General features: G+C 43.8%; 1 protein-coding gene across 1 annotated transcript in view; it reads right to left on the reverse strand.

Annotated features, from left to right (window-relative positions):
• The window catches only part of tulp4a (TUB like protein 4a), a 48,876-nt gene that overhangs the window by 7,657 nt on the left and 18,826 nt on the right, over nucleotides 1–22,393 (reverse strand). Inside the window, exons 2-9 of the mRNA XM_056294906.1 lie at nucleotides 22,253–22,381; nucleotides 21,417–21,578; nucleotides 20,648–20,828; nucleotides 8,849–8,956; nucleotides 7,926–8,092; nucleotides 6,734–6,958; nucleotides 5,963–6,197; nucleotides 2,045–2,189 (exon numbers count right to left, since the gene is read on the reverse strand). Of these exons, the coding sequence (XP_056150881.1) occupies nucleotides 2,045–2,189; nucleotides 5,963–6,197; nucleotides 6,734–6,958; nucleotides 7,926–8,092; nucleotides 8,849–8,956; nucleotides 20,648–20,828; nucleotides 21,417–21,578; nucleotides 22,253–22,381 (1,352 nt within the window). The remainder of the gene's footprint in view (nucleotides 1–2,044; nucleotides 2,190–5,962; nucleotides 6,198–6,733; nucleotides 6,959–7,925; nucleotides 8,093–8,848; nucleotides 8,957–20,647; nucleotides 20,829–21,416; nucleotides 21,579–22,252; nucleotides 22,382–22,393) is intronic.

The following is a 22,393-nucleotide window of genomic DNA, read 5'->3' on the forward strand; positions in this document are numbered from 1 at the left end:
GCAAACTGCAGGGGTCCTGTGACGTTCTTCAGGTGGGCCAACGCCAGTCATTCGAAGGACTTCATGACCACAGACGTCAGAGTGACAGGCCTGTAATCATTCAGTGCTGTGATGGAGGGTTTCTTGGGGACTGGGGTGATGGTGGAGCGTTTGAAGCACAAGGGGACTTCACACAGCTCCAAGGATCTGTTGAAGATCTGCATGAAGATTGGAGCCAGTTGGTCAGCACAGGCTTTAAGACAGGATGGGGAGAAACCATCTGGACCTGGTACTTTCCTGGTCTTCTGTCTCTGGAAAAGCTGGATCACATTCTCTACACATATCTTGAGTGCAGCCTCAGTATTGGGGGGGGGGTAGGAGAGTTGTCAGAAGTGTGATGGGGGCTGTTGGTATTGGGCTGGAGTGGGCGAGGGGTGTGAGTTTATCCCTCTCAAACCTGTAGTAGAAGACATTCAGGTTGTCAGCCAGGTCTTTGTTTGTCTCAGCATGGGAGGATGGTCTTCTGTAGCTTGTGATGTCTTACAGGCCCCTCCACAGTGACACAGGGTCATTGACTGAAAACCTGTTTTTCAGCTTTTCAGTGTAGCTTCTTTTACCCACTCTGATTTCCTTTGTCAGTGAATTTCTGGCCTCCTTGTACAGGGCTCTATCCTCACTACTGTTGGAATTCTGCTTGGCCTGCCGAAGTCATCTTAGTTTGGCTGTGAACCATGGCTTGTTATTTTTCTTTGTGCAGAAGGTCTTGGTAGGCACACATGTCCTCACAAAAGCTTATGTAAGATGTCACAGTGTCAGTTAATTCGTGCAGGTTGCCAGTTGCAGCTTCAAATTCACTCCAACTGGAGCAGTAAAAACAGTCTTACAGTTCCTGCTTTGCTTCGCTGGTCGATTTCTTCACCGTTTGAACCACAAGCTTTGCAGATTTTAGTTTTTGCCTGTAGGTTGGAATAAGATGAACCAAGCACACAGATCAGTATGCCCCAAAGCTGCCTGGGGACAGAGCAATATGCATCTTTAAGAATTTGTAGCAATGGTCCAGTGTTATTTTCCCTGGTGGGACAATTAACATGCTGTCTGTATTCTGGTAGTTCGTGGTTTAATTTATCTAAATTTAAGTCCCCAAAGATTATGAAACGTGAGTCTGTATATTTTTGTTCCAAACTGGTAATCTGGTCGGCCAGGGTTTGCAGTGCGCCATTAACGCTGGCCTGGGGTGGGATGTAAACACTGACCAGGATGAAGGATCAAAACTCCCATGGTGAATAAAATGGCTTGTAGTTTATGAACAATGAGTCCACGTTTGGGCTGCAGTATTTACTTAACACTGTGACATCTATACACCAACCTTCGTTTATGTAGAAGTAAATTCCTCTGCCCTTCACTTTCCCTTATAGCATGTTGCGCAATCTGCTTGGTGTAGGAGGAAGCCCAGCAGATGTAATCCACTGTCGAGGTTGGATTCACTGAGTCAGGTTTCAGTGAAACAAAGGGCAGCAAAATGTGCCAAGTCCTTGTTCATCCTGTTGAGGAGAAGCAGCTCATCCATTTTGTTGGGCATGGTGCGGAGATTCACCAGGTGAATCGCTGGGAGTGCAGATCAAAATCCGCGCTGTCGGAGCCTCACCAGCGCACTAGTGCACTTCTCCATCTGCGGCGTTGCATTTATGACTCACAGAGAGCCACTGTTCCTCCAACTAAGATCTCCAAAAACCTTTCCTGGTTTGTAAAAACTGGTGAAAAACTATCTGAAGTTAACTGTCTAATGTTAAGCAGTTGTCCTGTAAAAGTAATCGGGTTTGAGCAACCGGACACAGAGAATAAACAAAAACAGAGAAAGTACTAGAGAGCGCTGCACTAAGGCTGCCATCCACAGCGCCATCTTGTAGTCCTTTCAGAAAGCCAAATCATGCTTCTATTTTTCCATCTAGGCTAAAAGGTCTGACTGCCAAAAGGTTAAAAAGCCATCTGAATATCATAGAATCCAATTAGAATATCATTTCATTAACAACAGGTTAGAGCATACACTGGTAAGGCATCTCTTTACCTGGGCAGTTTGGGAGATTTGCTGCCCCTTGATATCTTTGGAGATTTTTTGCCCACCCAGTCATCGCTCAGCTCAATGTCACTGGAGTCTGAGCAGTTACAGCTGTCAATCATGGAGGATATCAGACTGTTGCCATATACTTCATCTGAGGGGAAGAAACAAAGACAAAAATTAAATATATATATACACATTTTAAACTTTGCGTGGGGAAAAAAAATCAGTATGATGGTAAACTATTAGGGTTTTGTAGTTCAACAGACAACTCTACAAAAACAAATGGAATAATTGGGCCCCCGTCACCAACTTTTATTAATAGCTAACACTTGAAGGGTATGGAAAGCAAACAATTTTGAGGGTCAGCGATGGATTCCACTGATCTTTATGCAACAGCTTACGCATACTGTGAAGATAAAAAGAAAAGTTATTATTTTGCAGTTACAGACGAACGATGACCTTTATCAAAACTCAAAAGATTCATGTTTCCAACGTTAAGTTTACGTCATCCTCTTGCTGGTAATCGGCCAACATTGTAAGCTTGATACCTCGAGCATTTTATTTGCTACCAAAAATAGGCATAAGTGACTGAGAAAAAATGAAATGCGAGCAACTGTGCGAATGCAAATTTTATGCAATAATGAACTTTTTTTTTTGTTGAATTTCCCCCCCTTTTCTCCCCAATTGTATTTGGCTAATTACCCTACTCTTCCGAGCCGTCCCAGTCACTGCTCCAACCCCTCTGCCAATCCGGGGAGGGCTGCAGACTACCACATGCCTCCTCCATACATGCTGAGTCGCCGGCAGCTTCTTTTCACCTGACAGTGAGAAGATTTGCCAGGGGGATGTAGCGCATGGGAGGATCACGCTATTCCCCCCAGTTCCCCTTCCCCCCGGAACAGGCACCCTGACCAACCAGAGGAGGCGCTAGTGCAGCGACCAGGACACATACCCACATCCAGCTTCCCACCCACAGACACGGCCAATTGTGTCTGTAGGGACGCCCGACCAAGCCGGAGGTAACACGGGGATTCGAACCAGCGATCCCCGTGTTGATAGGCAACGGAATAGACCGCTATGCTACCCAGATGCCCTCAATGAACTATTTTTATTTATTTATTTATTTATCTATTTATTTTACACAGGACTTGACAGTGAAAGCAGCAGATTAATATACAATTCCAAAGTTTGTCCAAACCACAGTGACTAAAGTCACGCCATCTTTAAAGTAAGAGCAGAGCTGCTGGGAGGGAAATTTAAAACTGTCAGACTGTGTAATACAGAAGAAGTAAAAAAAAGGGTTATGTTCAGTCATTTTCATTATGATGTGGAAGAAATGGCGAACAAAACATGAGAAAGCGTAGTTGTCAAAGTGGAGAATGCCAGAGGTTATCACTGGATAATAAGTCAAAAGGGATCGTTTTATGTTTGACTAGGGAAACATGTACTTTTTTTATTTTGCTTCAAAATGCGGAATGTTGTCTCAATGTGTGGATCAAAATACTGTGTGGTACCGATGTAAAGCGGGGCGCCCACTCCCCTACCTATTGCTTCCACAGCACAAGATGCTCCAGAACAGAGCGGTAAAAGGTAGACTACGCTTTGCCTCCCTGATTGTCTCACATAAGAAAAATGGCACCGATATGATATAAACCCAACTTATTAAAACAATAAGGGATGTGTGGAAATGATCGGTCAAATACCAGAGACAAAGAAAGAAGAACGCTCTGAAAAATTCAAGGCACTGAAGTTCATTGACTAACATAATTAACAATAAGGCCTGTTATGGAAAAAAAAATTACGTGCCCTTTTTTTTCTTTGCTCCTTACATTTTTGAAAATAGGGGCACATGTGCTCCTATTAACAAATGTTACCAACCTGCCCTGCCAACACCCCTTACTTAGTCATTCCTCGATCCCTTCTGGGCCCAACAGGTAGCTGTGTGGAGCATCCAAGAGTATTATAATAGTCAAAAGATGTTAGAGAAATATGAAACAAAAGATAAGGGACACCTTCTGAATGTACTCATGACTAGTTCTCCTTTGAAAAATGCCTTTTCCCTCCAATGGAAATAGTGCGATAACGATAGAAAATCAAGAGTTGGAAACAGCCGTGCAAAATTAGGTGAGAGCCTGCTTGGAGCACGATGCCTTCACAAGTCAATATTTAGGTGCTTGTAGGGTGGATGGATGGAAAATGAAGTTCCATACAAAATGTACTGAGCAAATCTCAACACCTTTCCACTTCACATTCCTGTAGGGGGCACCCTTCATCTTTCAAACTGTGTGAATGTCCTCTGTCTGATCCGCATCAACATAAAGACCTATTTGTTTCAAACTATTGTCTCAACCGTAACTTTTATCCTGCTTCTTATTCATATGGAGTCTGTGCTGCTCCATTTTAGGTCAAGCTAATTTATTTTATGGGCATTAAAGTGTTAATGGGCTGCAACCATTTCATGGCTGGCTTCATTTATCACCATGAGAAGGGAGTAGGTTGATTTATGAGGAACCCAGGGGCCATCAGAGCCCCCATTAAGTAGTTTTTAATTAACATGGGCCCAATCGGCCCTGTGTGACTAAAACATACTCACTCTCTTGATGCCAACTCAAGAAACGTCACCCTAAACTCAGACAGCTGGAAAAGGACTACAAAAGGGAATTACTTCTGCACTTAATTGCACTCTATACTTTTATCTGAATCTTTAATCTTCTTCTTTCAGCTTGTTCCCCGTTTCCCAGGGGCTGCCAGAGCGGATTTGATAGTTTCCACCAGTACCCTGTGAGGGCACAGCACTGATGGCGGTCTTGTCAATCGGCATAATGATTTGGCAAAATTTTATGTCAGATGCCCTTCCTGACAACCACTAACCCTATGGATGGGGGCACAGGTAAAGCACTGGATGCCATCCCAGTGTTCATGGACTTGCGCCCATGCCTGTCACCATATCTGAATCTTTAATATTTGAAATAAATAACAAATCATTAAACACTGAACCATTATGAATTCAATGCCAACTGTTAATTACCAAAGAAAGACCAAAAACGTTACAGTCCTTTTTTTTTTTTTTTTAATTTATTTCTGATTTTTCCCTTTTTCTCCCAATTTAGTGGCCAATCGATCCCTATTTTAATTCAAACACCCACCCTCGCACTGTATGCGTTCGCCAACTGCATCTCTCCGGCCGGCAGTCTCGAAGGAGACCGCCTCGCCACTTTCGTGACAAGGCGACTCCAAGCCGAACCACTGTTTTTCCGACACACACAGAGACGCATTCACGTGACGAACACAAGCCGACTCCGCCCCCCTCCCGAAGACAGCGTTGCCAATGATCGCTGCTTCGTCGAGTCCGGCCATAGTCGGATCTGACGAGACCGGGGCGCGAACAAAAACGTTACAGTCCTGAGAGGACAGCCATTGAAACATCTAACCGTCTAAAATGTCCAACAACTGGCAGCAACAGCTAATATAACAAGGGCAGCAGACGGACATCGCAATAACCATTTTCATGACATAATAGCACAGTTGACGTGTCCAAAACAACTACTTAAACCCACAATTTTAATCATCTTTATCATTATAAAGTGGCACAATTTCAGTGTTTGTCACTGTTATACCTTTTTTAATTGCAAATACAAACTATCACTTCAAACTATAGACATATTTTGGATTTTAGTCCTTCAGAATATTAATCAATTTACATATAGCTAAGATCGAGTAGTTATAAAAAAACACTTGGCCAAGGGGAAAAAAGGAAATTTAAAAAAAATAACCAAAATAATCCATATTCTTTCATTACAGCACCAAAAACTTAAGAATATGTATCATAAATTACATTACTAAGTCTGGAAAAAAATGAAATAAAAACTAAAAAGTACAGCTTTCAATTTCAATGAGTGTCGCTGTGTAGCAGCCACATCTCACCTGCTTTCCCATCTGTCTTGGGATCCATGATGACAAACTCTGGGCGCAGTTTGCTGATCCGGCGGCCCTTGAGGATCGGCACCAGACCCCCCAGGTACTCCAGGTAGAGAGTGTAGCAGGGCCCACCCACCTCAGGGTTGTCTTCGGTGCGCTTCATGGTGCAGTGCAGACGCTCATTGCCAGCTGTCGGGTAGCTCACAAAGTCACGCATGTTGTTGGGGTCTGGGATAGGGGGCTAGAGGGGAGTGACATTGAGGCAGGAGAATGCATTTAGTTGCCAACATAGCATTTTATTTAAACTGCTTCCTGACAAGGTCAGTTTGTATGTGCTGAGGTATGCCACAGTAAAACTTCACACTATTCTCAATTTGCTGCAGTTTTAAACCTTCCCTCCAAGCACATGCACACTCACTCCTGTTTAATCTGTGGATTTCGCTGTAAAACAAAACAAAACAAAAAAAAACAAACAAAAAACAATAACTGTGAAGTAAAATAAAATAAAATGAGCCCAACACTTATAGGAGGGAGAGATGGGGGTAAAAAGTGGACTTGGCTTTTCAATTTCTAAAAGCCAGATGAAGTGCACTTATAGTGTCAAAGTGGTCATTTTCCCTTCATCTCAATCAGTTTACCATATTGAAAAGGAAAACAACATCTATAATGGCACTAGCATGCATCATATGAACCTTTCAGAGTTTCCAGTTTGTCTTTATGTTACTCATGAATAAACACTACCCACCCCCTGTCCCCCTTGAGGCTCCCCTGCTCTACCTTAATGGTGGGAACGAAGGCAGTAGTAACATATGAACAGAGGCGGGAAGGGATAGTGAGCTTGGCCACATCCTTTTCCTCCTTCAGTGCCGTGGCAATGCCCTGCTGGCAGAGTAGCTGTAGACTGGCCACGCGGTGCTCTACCCGCACCACGTACAGTGCCGGGCCACATGCCAAGAACAGACGAGAGTCACGGTGGCCCCAGCACAGTGTGGTGATTGGACGCTGCAGGGACAGAGGAAAGAGACGGTAATGACAATTAGGATTCTTGTTCTATCATTCCTGCATACAACAAGGGTAAATGTGCGGGTCATCTGAGGAACTAAAAAAGAAAAATAATGAGTGATTGTTACGGTTTCTTCTTTTTGGGATTTTCTCCCCTTTTCATTCCAATTTAGCATATCCATCTGCTGTTCTCCTAAAGAGGGGAAGGACATAAACTTCCGTGTGCATTCCCCGATACACACGGACCCTAACGACTGCTTCTTTCCATCTGCTAGCTGCAGGTTTCTGTGAAGCAACATAATACTTGTTAAGGCTCACACTATTTCTCTAGGATCCACCCTCTTAGGTGCCCTCTTACAGTTTCTTACTGTTACAGACTGGAAAATACATTCCAGAGTTTAACAGACTATAATACTCTTGGATGCTCCACACAGATGCGGCTTCTGAGGATGCCATATTTACCTTGGAAAAAACTCATAAAATAGAGAAGAAGAAAAAAAAACCTGCTTTTCTGGGTAAGACAGTATTAGCAAATAATTGCAACCTTTGTTTGGACAGCCCTGTTATATGAGTTAGGTGAGGTTTTACCACAGAGCAGAAGGCAATGACTGTCAGAGAGTTCTGAAAATCATTTAAGAGAAGTAGTAAACCTCCTAACATTTTTTGAGCTAAAAAAAAAGAAGGTATTTCTCTAGGATGGTAAACACTGCCCTTGTGATAAATTCAACAAAGAAACAAGGCCACACCACACAACCATTTTGAGGGAGAAAATCTATGCCTTCTCTTTCTTTCGCCATAAAATGGTTGTTGTGAGCATTTGAGTTAGTTTAAAATAATCTTCAACTAGAAAACCTGAGCTGTTCTGATGCGGTAGGCCAAAAATATCTGGGACTCCAGCTGGGGTACACTCACAACTACCGTTAAGTATGAGGTGGCTCAGGTATGTTGTTGGTGTGCAGATGATCACCTGTGCTGGTGTGTCCAGTGTGTATATGTGTTCTCCGCGGACGTTATAGAACTTGACGATAGCGTTTCTGGTTGGAGGTGGACAGGAGGGGTCGGGGGGGAGGAGTGTTCTCTCCATCCCTGCAACTGCCAGGAGGTCCCCCTGGGAACACCACTGGACCACCACATCTACAACACAAGAACAATAGACAGTCAATACACATTTGTTTAAAGAAAGGGGGGTTCAGTCCTGGTGAAGTGGCCCAACAATTCTCTTTTCTATACGCAATAGTCCCGTTAAATGGTAAATGGATTGCATTTATATAGCACTTTTCTAGCTGCAACAGCCACTCAAAGCACATTACAATCAATGAATGCCTCACATTCACACACACACACACACACACACACACACACACACACACACACACACACACACACACACACACACACACACACACACACACACAATGGTGGTGTCAACCATGCAAGGTAACAACCAGCTCATCGGGAGCAGTTAGGTGTCCTACTCAAGGACACCTCGACATTTTTGCAAGAGCAGCCGAGGATCGAACCGGCAACCCTCCGATTACCAGACAACCTGTTCTACTCCTGAGCCACTGTCGCCCAGTTTTGTGAGCACCTGAATGGAAATGCCTGAAGTGTAATAAACATTTATATATATATATATATATATAAGCTGTGTGGTTAAATATTCTAGCACGTTTGAGAGAGGAGAAAAGATCCATGCGATATTCCTTCAAAGGCATGACTTGCCAATACATGACTGTGAGAGATGGAGTGAGTGGGGACAAAGACAGAAAAAGGGACTAATTGGGCTGCATAGGAACACACACACACACACACACACACACACACACACACACACACACACACACACACACACACACACACACACACACACACACACACACACACAAATACCTTTGAGTCCAGTGCGGATGAGGGTGGGAGAAAGGTCATCATAATTGTTCATCAGGCTGATGTCTCCAGAGGTGAAGCAGACTGTAAGCAGTGGTTTCAAGCTGTGCACTGAGGAGACACAGGTACCAACGCAGCCGTGTTAGACAAGAAGTCCGGGCAGATACGCAACCAGGCCAAAGACAATGTGCAGCACATTATGACCAAGATGGCTAAAACAAACTGTGGTTGAAAGGCCGCGGGGGTCAGATAAAAGATGGCTGGTCGAGATCACTGAACAAAATGGGCCCGAGTTATACTTTCTGTTCAATTACTTTTTTTTCCCCAAAACACCATCTAGGTGAAGTGCATTTAGCATGCTTTGTTAGCTACGGCACTCTTTAGATCTATATAGATTAAAACATTAAAGATCCATTCCCAGTGACCTTAATTAATCTAAAAATTGCTTGGAAAGCACCTTAAATGTGCAATAAACAATTAAGAAACCCATTTACCAGTGTTCCCACTGACTAAATACATTTTATGCACCAATTACTTCACCACATATAACCATGCTCTTGAGAAATGTGTATTTGTTTCGCAGCAGACCTTTGATTGAGAAGCAGACAGCAAATCCAAGTACTGAGGGGTAACGCATGTAAGCTGCAAACACAGCACATCTTACATATACTGGAAAGCAATGGTACATTTAGCGAATAATGGATCTAGATGAACATCCCTACATCCATCCATCCATTATCCAAACCACTTATACTGCTCTCAGGGTCACGGGGATGCTGGAGCCTATCCCAGCAGTCATTGGGCGGCAGGCACCTAGGACAGGCCGCCAGACCACCACAGGGCCGACACACACACAGTCACACCTAGGGACAATTTAGTATGGCCAATTCACCTGACCTACAGGTCTTTGGACTGTGGGAGGAAACCGGAGCACCCAGAGGAAACCCACAGACACGGGGAGAACATGCAAACTCCACACAGAGGACGACCCCCAAGGTTGGACCCCGGGGCTCGAACCCAAGACCTTCTTGCTGTGAAGCCACTGTGCTAACCACCTCGCCACCGTGCACCACCGCCTAACATCCCTACAATCCAAGGCAAATATCACCTTGAAAATGCACAGACTTGAAGTGGAGTTCTAGGGTGACGACACGTTTATGGGCCATGTCATGTAGTATCATAGCAGTTTCAATGACAGCGGCTCTGTGCTAATGCATGTTTCATAAAGAACAAAGCATTGCCTGAGCTTTGCAAGATTCAATCAATCAATTAATCAATCAATCAAGTTGCATTTGAAATAGCACTTTTCTACTGCAACAGCCACTCAAAGCGCTCTACATTTCTGGTCACATCGGAATTTCAGACAATGTTAATTCACTGCAAATAAATGGTGCCATGTTTATAAATTATAATTAATGATCATTACAATTGATTGGAGGAATGGAACCAAGCATCAAATTTGTATACGTTCTTTGATGAATCCAACGTAGTATTGACAACAGCTAAAAGAGAAGAGAAAAAAACAAAAAAACAGCACAACATTTCTCTGCAAACGGGGAATGCAAAGGGGTGCCAGTATATGGCTGAAACGGATTAGTCCGGTGTTTTCCAGTGAAAGATAAACCACGCATGCCGTAAATTTTTTCTCTAGAGGAATTTTTTGTAAACCCACTTTTGAAGTAGGTTTTCATCCATGAATCATACAACAACCGACATTAGCCATGGGCTTTTAACGTACAAGCCAGTGAATTAAAGAAAGTGGAATCAGTTCATTTGGACACAACGTTTATTGAGAGATAAACGTTTCATCACTCATCTAAGTGACCTCTTCAGTCTAAACTGACTGCAGGTATCCCCACCCTTGAGCATGCATAGAGACATACAAGCAGTGGTACACCTTGTAAACAGCTAGCTACTAGTACACAAGAGATTAACAAGCGATTGTGTTTGAGAGAGATTTTGAATCTATAACTACAGCATTTAAAACAAATCTAAAGAACCAAGTTTTGATTTTTAATCACATATATCAATTATACACCCCATAGGTGGATCCCATCTCATACTGTATATCCCAGACATCCCAAATGCCCCCAAACCATGCAAACAACTGGAAAATTGTGCATTTCACTGGGACGGGGCCCTTAATACCTGGGGGCCCAGGCCAACTGCAGTTCTCTGCTGATTGCTGCTGGTTCAAATGACAGTTATGACTTGTCCAAAAGGTACCTTAGCAGTCTTTGCAGGGGAAGAGAGCACTTGCCCGCTTCACTACACATTTATTTTTAACAGCTGGTATTAAAAATCAAACCAGCAGCCTTTCAGTCACACACATTGATTACTGACGTTTATGTGCTCTAACAAGTAACAAGGTCTTGGTCACATTATCAAATGAGTCTGCTGTACCAGAAACATTGACAGCTATCCCACGAATTTTTTAAAATCAAATTGGTTGGTAAAAAATAACAATAAGGATATAATGGTGGCTGACTTTCTCTTTAAATACAATTGTATTTTTATTCTGGACTAAATAAACAAATAAATAAATAAAAACATATGGTATCTTCTTATTTTTTCCCCTTTTTCTCCCCAGTTGTATCCGGCCAATCACCCCACTCTTCTGAGCTGTCCCAGTCACTGCTCCACCCCCTCTACCGATCCGGGGAGGGCTGCAGACTACCACGTACTTCCTCTGACGCATGTGGAGTTGCCAGCTGCTTCTTTTCACCTGACAGTGAGGAGTTTCACGCAGCACGTGGGAGGAGCACGCTATTCCCCCCCAGTTCCCCCTCACCGCCGAACAGGCACCCCGACCGACCAGAGGAGGCGCTAGTGTAGTGACCAGGACATATGCCCACATCCGGCTTCCCACCCGCAGACACGGCTAATTGTGTCTGTAGGGATGCCCGACCAAGCCGGAGGTAACACGGATCCCCGTGTTGGTAGGCAATGGAATAGACCGCCGTGCCACCCGGATGCCTCATATGGCATCTTCTGATACTGACAGAATTTAGTAACTCATATTGTCTCAACGCTGTCTTTGCGCCCCACTTTATAATAAACCAATAAGAGCAAGCAAACAACTTACAAATTGTATTTCAGGTCAATAGCTAGACCTTTAATTCAGAGTTTGCTTAGAGAAACAGGAAACAGTTTTCCTAATTTATGTATTAAGACAGGCTGAACACAATGCAATGACTAATGAAATGCTGCCACACATGCTGCATTACATCGCATACATCTTAGTGACCTACATCAGAGGACAGAATGCATTTCCAAAGTGGGCCATAAAAATAGACTGAAATTTAGGGAGACTGCATTCTTGTTTGTGTGTTGTTTGTATGTGTGTGTGTGTGTGTGTGTGTGTGTGTGTGTGTGTGTGTGTGTGTGTGTGTGTGTTTACTGTAGAGGCAGAAAGGGAGTGTTGTAGACAGATGATACAGACAGTTCTGTATCTTTGGCAGTTCCTTAATTCATTGTCTGAGCGTCGACTGTGTCCTAAATCAAGACAATATAAATTTGCACTTGCGTGCACATGTACACACACGCACGCACGCACGCGCACACACACACAACTCATCTCATGGTTATGTATTTTTCTTTCTCCATGCTAACAAGTGACATTCACAGTCAATCTGCTATAAATAACACACCATCTGAAAATCACCTAAAACCTTGCCCATTAAATCAACCTTGAATCCGTCCTCTACGACGACCCAATTACCATCAAGAGCAAAATACTCTTCTGTTTTCAACTTTCTACTTATTACTTTCCCATGGTGACCCGTTTACTCTGCACAGTGCATTTAAACAACTGGATGGTAGAAGATGGTCCCATATATCTGTAGCATGTGGAGTTATGCAGTGCAGCAGTAATCACTGGGTCATCATCACACATCATGACAGAAGAGTTAGGGGGCAGAGGAAGAGGTGGCCCGGCATCTCAGGCTGGGCAAATCAATTTCCATTGACTCGTTTAATTAGTCAATTATGGCATAATTCCTGTCCCAGCTAAAATGGGCACTTTTTTAGCTTTACCACTTGGCTATCCCTTTAATAAATTAGAAAAAAAAATTGCATTGAAGGAATGCTGGCCCCACATCAATACAACCCCAGAAACCAGGAGTAGCTAGGAGGATGAAAATACGTAAGGGGGGGAAAAAAGATTAAAGAGCCAATAAATAAATAAATGAGCTCGTTCTGTGAGCTAGTGTCCACATGGGAAGTTTCGGCAGTTAAGAGAGCTCACAACATGAGCCTCTTCCCGCGAGGCTTTACGGAGCCCACAGCACCCAAATACACACGGGACACTTGTCTATTTGGAGTGTGCAGCTCACCCTCTACTGATGCTGCCAGCCTCGAAATTTCCCTGTGAACAATACAAACCTATCAGTTCTTGCTACTGGAGAGATCTGCTGATAGCTAAATATGGAAACATGGACATGAAGATAACTGAAATGCGTAAGAGTCATTATACCCTTTTGTTTACTGGCAATCTAAAAAGGCGTTGTTGTGAGCGGAGTGCTAAAGGCAGGGGACATATGTGCATTACACAAGAACATTTTTGTGTTTCCATCCCTCGCTCCCACAGGCTAAAGAAATTACAGCCAGCTATAGCCAACACTGATGCTGATGCTAAAAAGGTCATACCATTGACTACGCCATCACACCTGGGCTGTTGCCTCGACTATGTGGGTATAGGAGTTCTAGGTCACTCCTGAGGGACTCGCTTTAAAAAGCACCACACAATACAGACTCTGAATAAGTTGATTTATTACCCCCAACGAGCACATTTTTCCACTGTAATAGTAGTGCTGCTATGGGACTTTTTCAGAGGTGTTACGTTTCCAATAATAACACAGTGAGCCACCTGGGCAGATGTAAAACATAGTTTTTATTGAGGACAACATCCATTCTATGATTCCCAGTTCCTTGGCAGGTCACGGCTGTGGTTTTTCACTTGGGCACAAGTGTGACGCTCATCAAGGGTTATGTGATGTGTGCCCTGGTACTCTGACAGCTGCTGGTTTCACAGCTATGCCCCCCCCCCCCGTTCCCACACACACACACACACACACCTCACATCTCAAGCACCTATTTGGCAATCAGGGTTTTCTATGGCAAAGTCAGTCCAATGTCACACATTTCTACCCTGGTGTCCTCCTCTCCTCATTTACTACCCTCCACTGGTCCTGCCTTTATATAACTCCACCGTATCCCCCCCCCCACACACACACACACACACACTTGCATGCTCCTCTTCCCCAGGCTAAAAATGCATAGCGCTGTCAACTTCCCCCTGCCTGAGTTTTATCAGTTGGTTGGTCAGGTGATTAAGCTGACCTGTGGAACTAGCAATGCAAATGAAAAGTATGTCATTAAAATCATCTTTCCATCTTTAAACCATGATGAATTTGTAAGCTCAGGTACTGAACACTTAAGTATTAATGCAGCAAAATTAATACAAAACACAACTTGTGCATGTTTGACACTTGAGCCAACTGGGACATCGTCCATGAATCTGATTTGAACAAATCCACGCAAGTCACCATAACTTATACATTAACTTCTGTGCGGATGCTGCGATACCTCAAAAGACAATAAAACCATATCCCAACAACAAGCCCTACATTACTAAGGATGTCAAGGATTGCAGCAAACGCAAGAGGCTTGCTTTCATGAATAAGGACCAAGTGCAACTGAGATCAGCACAGAGGGAGCTGAACCAGAAACTCAACACAGCAAAAAAATAAAAAATAAAAATATAGGGATTCCATTGAAAAGGACTTAAGTGTAAATAATACGAAGAAAATGAGCCACTATGAAATCTGTTACAAATATGACTCCCACCAGGAAAACACTGCACACAACACATGACAGTACTATGGCAAGTAACATGACCAACTTCTTCATTGGGTTTGATTCCCATGATTTCTCTTTAGAATGCGACAGGATATCAAGGTGCAGCCAAGGTGAGGAGTGTGTCCATATTAGAAACCTCAAAATTGCATCTCTGCTCTTTGCAGATGATGTGGTTTTGTTGGCTCCATCAGAACGCAATCTCAGCGCGCACTGGGGCGGTTTGCAGCTGAGAGTGAAATAGCCATGATGAGAGTTAGCACCTCCAAGTCTGAGGCCATAGTTCTCCACTGGAAAATGGTGGATTGCTTTCAATCCTTCGGGCTGGGGATGAGTTGTTGCATCAAGTGAAGGAGTTCAAGTATCTCAGGGTCTTGTTCACGAGTGACGGTAGGATGGAGCGGGAGATTGACAGGCAGATGGATGTAGCATCAGCAGTAATGCGGACGTTGTACCGGACCGTTGTGGTGAAGAGGGAGCTGAGCCAGAAGGCAAAGCTCTCAATTCACCACTTAATCTTCATTCCAACCCTCACCTATGGTCATAGGTTTTGGGTAGTGACCGAAAGGGTGAGAAACGGTACAAGCAGCTGAAATGAGTTTCCTCTGTAGGGTGTGTGGGCTAAGCCTAAGAGATTGGGTGAGGAGCTTGGCCATCCGGTGAGAGCTCGGAGTAGAGCTGCTGCTCCTTCGTGTCGAAAGGAGCCAGTTGAGGTGGTTCAGGCATCTGATAAGGATGCCTCCTGGGCACCTTCCTTTGGAGATTTTCTGGGCATGCCCAACTGGGAGGAGACCCTGGGGTAGACCCAGAACTTGCTGGAGGGACTACATGCCCAATCTGGCCTTGGAATACCTTGGGATCCCCCAGGAGGAGCTGGAGGGCGTTGCTGGGGAGAGAAATGTCTGGAGTGCCCTACTTAGCTTGCTGCCGCCGCGACCCTACCCCAGAGAAATGGCTGACGATGAGATGAGATGGGATGAGACGTGACAGTGTCATTAACACCATAAAATTGATGATTGTGTTCCAAGGATAGACAGTCTCAAAGAAGTCACAAGACTTAAGAACAAACACCTAGGTCTGTTGATTCACATACAGATCCATCTTTTTTGGGAAAAGGCTATCATTACTCCCCTTTCAAAAAAAAGTCTGTTCCCCGGGAAAATAATGGCTATAGACCAGTAGCCCTGACCTCTACTGTAATGAAGTGTCTGGAAAAGATGATGTTGTGGAAGCTGAAGTCAAAGAGATTCTAGATTCTTATCAGTTTGCCTATAAAGACAATTGTGGCACTGATGATGCAAAACTTACTATAATACACTTTATTTTGCAGCACCTTGAAACCCCATCAACCCATATATCATCAGGTGGCACCACTCTTTTTTGACCAACAGGACCCAGCAGATTCAAATGAACCAGACATTATCTGAGTCTAAAGTCATCAACACAGGCATTCCTCAAGGAAGTATGAGTTCTCCCATTCTGTTTATGTTATATACAAATGATTGTACAAGCAGTCATCCCAGCACTTCCGTTGTCAAGTTTTCTGATGACACTGCCATCTTGGGACTTATGGATACAGACAGTGGCATTTCTGTGTTTAGTTTAGGGGTTGAACAGTTTGTACAATGGTGTGATGACCAGAAAAAATTATTTTTGATCCAGGATATCTGTGGGATCATTTTCCACGACTGATCCATAACACTTGTATTACCTAGGTTCATTCTTACAAATACTTGGGTGTTATACTGACTGTAATCTGTCTTGGGATGTCCATGTGAATTCCGTATGTACTAGGATCCAACAGTGACTCTACTTTTTCACAGATTCAGGGTGTTTGGGGTTGGATAGAGGGTAATGATGTTATTTCATCACGCTGTGAAAGACAGTATGGAATTTCAGCTTGGTAAGTAAGAGGCAATAGGAAAAAGAACTGAGTTGGTCCCCGGGTGCTGCACCACAGCTGCCCACTGCTCCTATGCAATAGGATGGGTTAAACGCAGAAATCAAATTTCGTTGTAACCATACAGTGACAAAATAAAGTAGCTTTCATTTCAAGATAAAATCACAAATAAACAGACTGGTCCATACAGCAATTAAAGTTATGGGGGTGAGGGAGCCTCCCTCCTTCCAAATGGTTTATTTATTTATTTATTTTACTCAATTTCCCCTCGGGGATAAATAAAGTATTCTGATTGAGAAAACTGTAGTTAAACAGGGTAGGAAAATTATCGCTGACTCCTCTCATGTTCTGTCAGAATACGAACTGCTCGCATCAGGTATAGGTTACAGGGTTCAAATTAAATCCAGGAAATGATACCTGAACAGGGATAAAATCTCATTCATCCCTTTATCAGTGAATCCCGTAAACTCAGGACATAAGGAGGGTGTGAAATGAGGGGCTGCGTAGAGATCTGCAAGCCCGTCAGGTCCTAACATGCTGAGTTGATTCGGGCTGGGCCATTTTTTTTCCCTTCTCAATACATCGGGTTTGGGTTGGACTCGGGCTCATTTAACTTCCCATACATGCGCAGAGCACACATAGGCCAATATGAAATACTGTTATAGTGATTATACTATAAATATCATAATTATTATATATACGCATCCCCGCGACCCCGAGAGCAGGATACGCTGTTCGGATAATGGATGGATGGATATATACGCATGTACGCATGCATTATATGTGACAGTTGACCATACCGTGGGTGTGCGCGTTTGCATGGATCTGAGAGAACAGGCATCAGAGAAATCGTACATCAGAGAGCTTAATGTGATATTGGTGTCAGTCTTGGGTCAGGCTCGGGCTGAAAAATTGCAGACTTTGCCAGGCTGGGGCCAGGCTAGGGCTTGAACAGCACGAACCAGGGTTTTTGGCCCGTGCAGGGCTCTAGAGCCGTGTTGCCCATATTTGAATGCACTTCATGCCTGCGCTATGCACTTTGTGTCTGTTACTAAACTATAATGTATGTATTTTTATGTGACAGCCTTTATGTCCAAGACAAATTTCCCTCGGGACAAATAAAGTAATCTTGAATCTTTAAGCAGTCACTCAACAGCAAGCCTCAGCAATGCCCATCATTATGCTTGTGATTCAGACATGTCTGAATGCCTCTATAATTTGTTATTCATCAATATAAATTTATGATTTTCTACTTGCAATTCATGCCATGTATATCATGATCTTCACATTATGGTGTGACAACTGACTTGACCAACCAACCAATAGTCTGTCCACCTTTCCATCTGCCCCTCCCTCTTATCTTGTTCCTTTCTATTATGGACTGTGAGCACAAGAGAGAATTGATCAAGCAAAAAAAAAAAAAAGGTGGAAAGGAGATGGGGCGAAAAAAGAAGGAGAAAGTAGACAGATGGTCAAACATCTGCTTTCATATGTACTGAGCTACCAAGGGACAGAAACAGCTGGACAACTCTACCCTGGCAAACTACTCCCCATGGGGCACATGCCTTACTGGCTGATCCTTGTACAGATTCACCTCTGCTGCAGCATCATTTCATGTACCTCTTGCATCGGGCCTCTTTTAGAGATTAAGCGGATGGTCAGTTCCACAGCAGCTTCTCAATGATCCCCAGAGTGTCAATACAGATCAAAGGAAAGTCTGATTAAGCCTTGCCCGTCAGCAAGAATGATGTGAAAAATAATGCAGACCTTCGCAGGAAATGCAGTGGAGTAGAATGAGTCGCTACAGCTGGTATTGGTCAGCAGGCACTACTTGATTACACTGTCGAAAGCAGCTATACACTGATGAGCCAAAACATTATGATCACTCACAGGTGAACCTAATAATGATCATCTCCAAATAAGGGCACATGTCAAGGTCTGGGTAAATTAGATGGTAAGCAAACAATCAGTTCTCGTAGTCAACGTGTTGGATGCAGGAGAAATGGGCAGAACAAAAGACCAAAGCAATTTCGACAAGGGCCAAATTGTTATGGCCAGATGACTGCATCAGAGCATCTCTGAAACGGCAAGGCTTGTGGGGTGCTCCCAGTCAGTAGTGGCGAGTACCTACTGACAGTGGTCTGAGGAGGGACAAATGGAAAAACTGGCGAAAGGGTATTGGGCGCCCAAGGTTCAACGATGCGAAAGAGCAACGAAGGCTATCCTGTCTGGTCCGAACCGACGTAAGGTCTACTGTGGCACAAGTCAAAGAAAATTTTAATGACTGTAACGGAAGGAATGTGTCACAACACACAGTGCATCACACCCTGCTGTGTATGGGGCTGCATAACCGCAGACCAGTCAGAGTGCCCATGATGAACCCTGTCCACCGTCGGAACGTCAGAGCATCGGAACTGGAAGAAAGTCATCTGGTCCCATTTTCTTTTAGATCACGTGGATGGCCATGTACATGTGCGTCATTTACCTGGGAAATGATGGCACCAGGTTGCACTGTGGGAAGACTGACAACCCGGTGAAGGGAGTGTGATGCTCTGGGCAATGTTCTACTGGGAAACCCTGCACCCGGCCATTAATTTAGATGTCAATTTGACACGTGCCACCTACCTAAACATCGTTGCAGACCAGGTACACCCTTTCATGGCAATAGTATTCCCTGATGAGGGAATACTATTGCCAGCAGGATAACGCGCCTTGCCACACTGCACACATTGTTTGGGAATGGTTTTGAGGAACTTGATGAAGTGTTCAAGGTGTTGCCCTGGCCTCGAAATTCCCCAGATCTCAATCCGATTGAGCATCAGTGGGATCTGCTGGACCAACAAGTCCAATCTACAGCGGCTCCACCTCACAACTTACAGGACTTGAAGGATCTGCTGCTAATGTTTTGGTACCAGATACCACAGGATATCTCCAGGGGTCATAAATTGAAAAGGTTATCAAGGGCTCTTTAAATTCACTGATAAAAAATATTTGCACTTAAACATGAAAATTTGGCACTTTATAGTGAACAACAGGAGGTCTATTTTTATTCTTTTTATTAAAAAGGATACATTGTTTTTCATTTAAATGTCTGGAAGAGCTCAATAAATAAAATTGTCAAATCATATTTTAGTTGCTTTTTGTGATTTGATATAAATGTAACTGACTTTATTAAATGGGCATATGATGTCGTCTCATATCAATCACGGGCGCCTGAATTGAATCGAAATCGTATCGTGGTAGACTGTGATATTAGCAAATATTGTATCATCCAAAGAATCGATATAATATCGTATCGTGAAGAAACTTCTGATTTACACTCCTAATCTGCTGCTAATATTTTGGTGCCGGATACCACAGGGCACCTTCAGGGGTCTTGTAGAGTCCATGCCCCGGCGGGTCAGCGCTGTTTTGGTGGTACACGGAGGATCAGCATATTAGGCAGGTAGTCATAATTTTTGGCTCATCAGTGAATGTATGGTTGATAGGGTAGAATAGAATAGAAAATATTTTGTTTACTTTTTGCCTACAAAAGGCAGAAATTTGTCTTTGGCTTCTACATGCAAAAAAACTGCTATTAAAAAGGGTACATTAAAAGACATCATATCCAGACAGGACACATTAAAACACATTTTCATAGAAACACAATAGAAGCTATACTAAAAGGAGCACCAGGTACTCAATGGTAAGGACTGAATCAGGGTTAAATAAGTAAGGTGTTGTGTGCTGAGGCAGTAGGCTGGCTTCAAAAGTGGCTGTCCTTATGCCTTGTACTTGTAGGCAGTTGTGAAATACAGCAGGGTGTGGTATATTGGACGTGGTTCCTGTCAATTAGATTTTAACACAAGTACACAATTGTCTCAGAGGTATTATTACAGACACAGAAATTCCCTAGTCTAGTAACAGGACACTTAATGCCCAAATTAAATAGGGTCTGCCTTTCCAAATTATTAAAAATGCAGTGTGTTTCTTGACAGCAAGTGTATGCCTACGGCAGGCCTGCTCACAGTTTTCCATTCAGGCTTTAGAGTCAGAGCAGGTGGTACCTTTTGGTGGTAAGTAGTCGTCAGAGTCCGTGTCGCTTTCACTGCTGTCCTCCACCAGGAAACTGGGGTAGTTCCAGGACATGCTGACAATGCCATCCGATTCATGCAGCAGAATGTGAGCCAGCATGCGCCCATGGCAATCCATCACTATCACCTGTCCATCTGCGGTACCAAATAACACCTAGAGAGGGGACAGCAATTCGTTATGCCTTTTAGAAACTGCAGATAGTCCAGAGGAATGACAGAGAGAGGGGGACAGAGAGAGACAGACAGACAGAGAGAGAGAGGAAGACAAAGAGTAGATGAAGAGAGACACAAAACAGCAGAGAGGGAGAAGGCAGAAATATACAGTGAGCAAAGCAGGGCAAGAACATGGAACATCAACCCTCCCGCCCCCTCACCTGAAAAAGAAAAAGAAGCAAGAAAGGAAACGAGGGATGACAATGAGGCAAGAGCAGAAACATTGAAAGCGCTAAGCTGAACTGACAACACAGCAAGTTAGCAAAAACAAAGCCGTGTAAAAACCGCCTCACAGACAGCATAAAGAACACTGCTTGTCACTCATGACACCCCCCCATCCCTCCACCTCATCTGAATGACAAGGTTGAACACTAAAAGTGGCAAATGCAAAACAAAAACTTCCCCGTCTATTTGCACTCTAAAGACTGTCATAGTTCTGCATGGGTCTTCCAACCGATCAAAGATCTGTTGAAATTTTCAGAGGCGTTTGTGCATGTGCGTGTGTGCGTGCATGAGTGTGTTGCAGTACCTGCTGGTCATCAGGGGTCCAGATGCCACAGGTGATCTGGCTCTCCAGGTTGATCTCAGAGGACCAGTGTCGCTGCCCGCTGACTGAACCCACTAAGACAAAGCCATCACGGTAGGAGATGAGAGCCTGGGTGCCATCGTGAGACCACGTGAAGTCGCTCACCTACAGGGGACCAACAGGTCAGCTAATGATCCGGCAATGAAGATTTGTGTCTTCCAACCCCTGGTATCAGAAGTTATCAACACTGTCAAAATGCAAGCCGTACAAAAGGCCCCTAGTCTCCATATATAGTATGTGTAGAGCAGCTTGTTTGAAGGATGAGTGCTCATTTTTAGATAGAGTGAGCTAAAAATACTGTGATACAACGCAAAGGGTTGTTGCTTGCCATTTGTCTTTAAAGCTGTATTTGTTTTTTTTCCCAAAGATAACCATCTTTGTAGAAAAGAGGATGAACTGTTCAAAACCACGGCTCAAATAGACAACAGAGATGATGTTCATGTCACAAGAAAAAAGCCAAAGCTTTTCATCTCTCTAGGATCAAGTGTCTGCACATCACTTTGCACTGATACTATAATAAGGACTCAAACACAGCCTAGATGTCATCTTTTTTTGGTTTTCTGCAGCACTCGGGTGCACACATTCAAGGCTTTAGTCAGACCCCCGCACACACTTCTGCTCTCCACTTTGTTTGCAAGTGAATGCTGTGGTTTCTTTGTTTCTATTAGGTTCTTTTGATGTTTGTTATTGTTCAATGTTAAGTAAATTGTGTGTGTTCTATGTGATGCTACCACTGAAGCAAAATCTGACTTCATCTTTCATCCCGTCATGTATCATACCTGAGCCCCACGGTCATTGACCAGCTCCACAGACCACCGACCCTCATACTGGATCCAAACAAAGATCCCTCCATCCGTATCACAGGTAGCCAGTTTCTGGAAGGGCTCGTTCCACCGTACCAGGACAACCTGGGAAACCAT

This window comes from Lampris incognitus, chromosome 15 (assembly GCF_029633865.1).
Source record: "Lampris incognitus isolate fLamInc1 chromosome 15, fLamInc1.hap2, whole genome shotgun sequence".
NCBI classification, from domain to species: domain Eukaryota; kingdom Metazoa; phylum Chordata; class Actinopteri; order Lampriformes; family Lampridae; genus Lampris; species Lampris incognitus.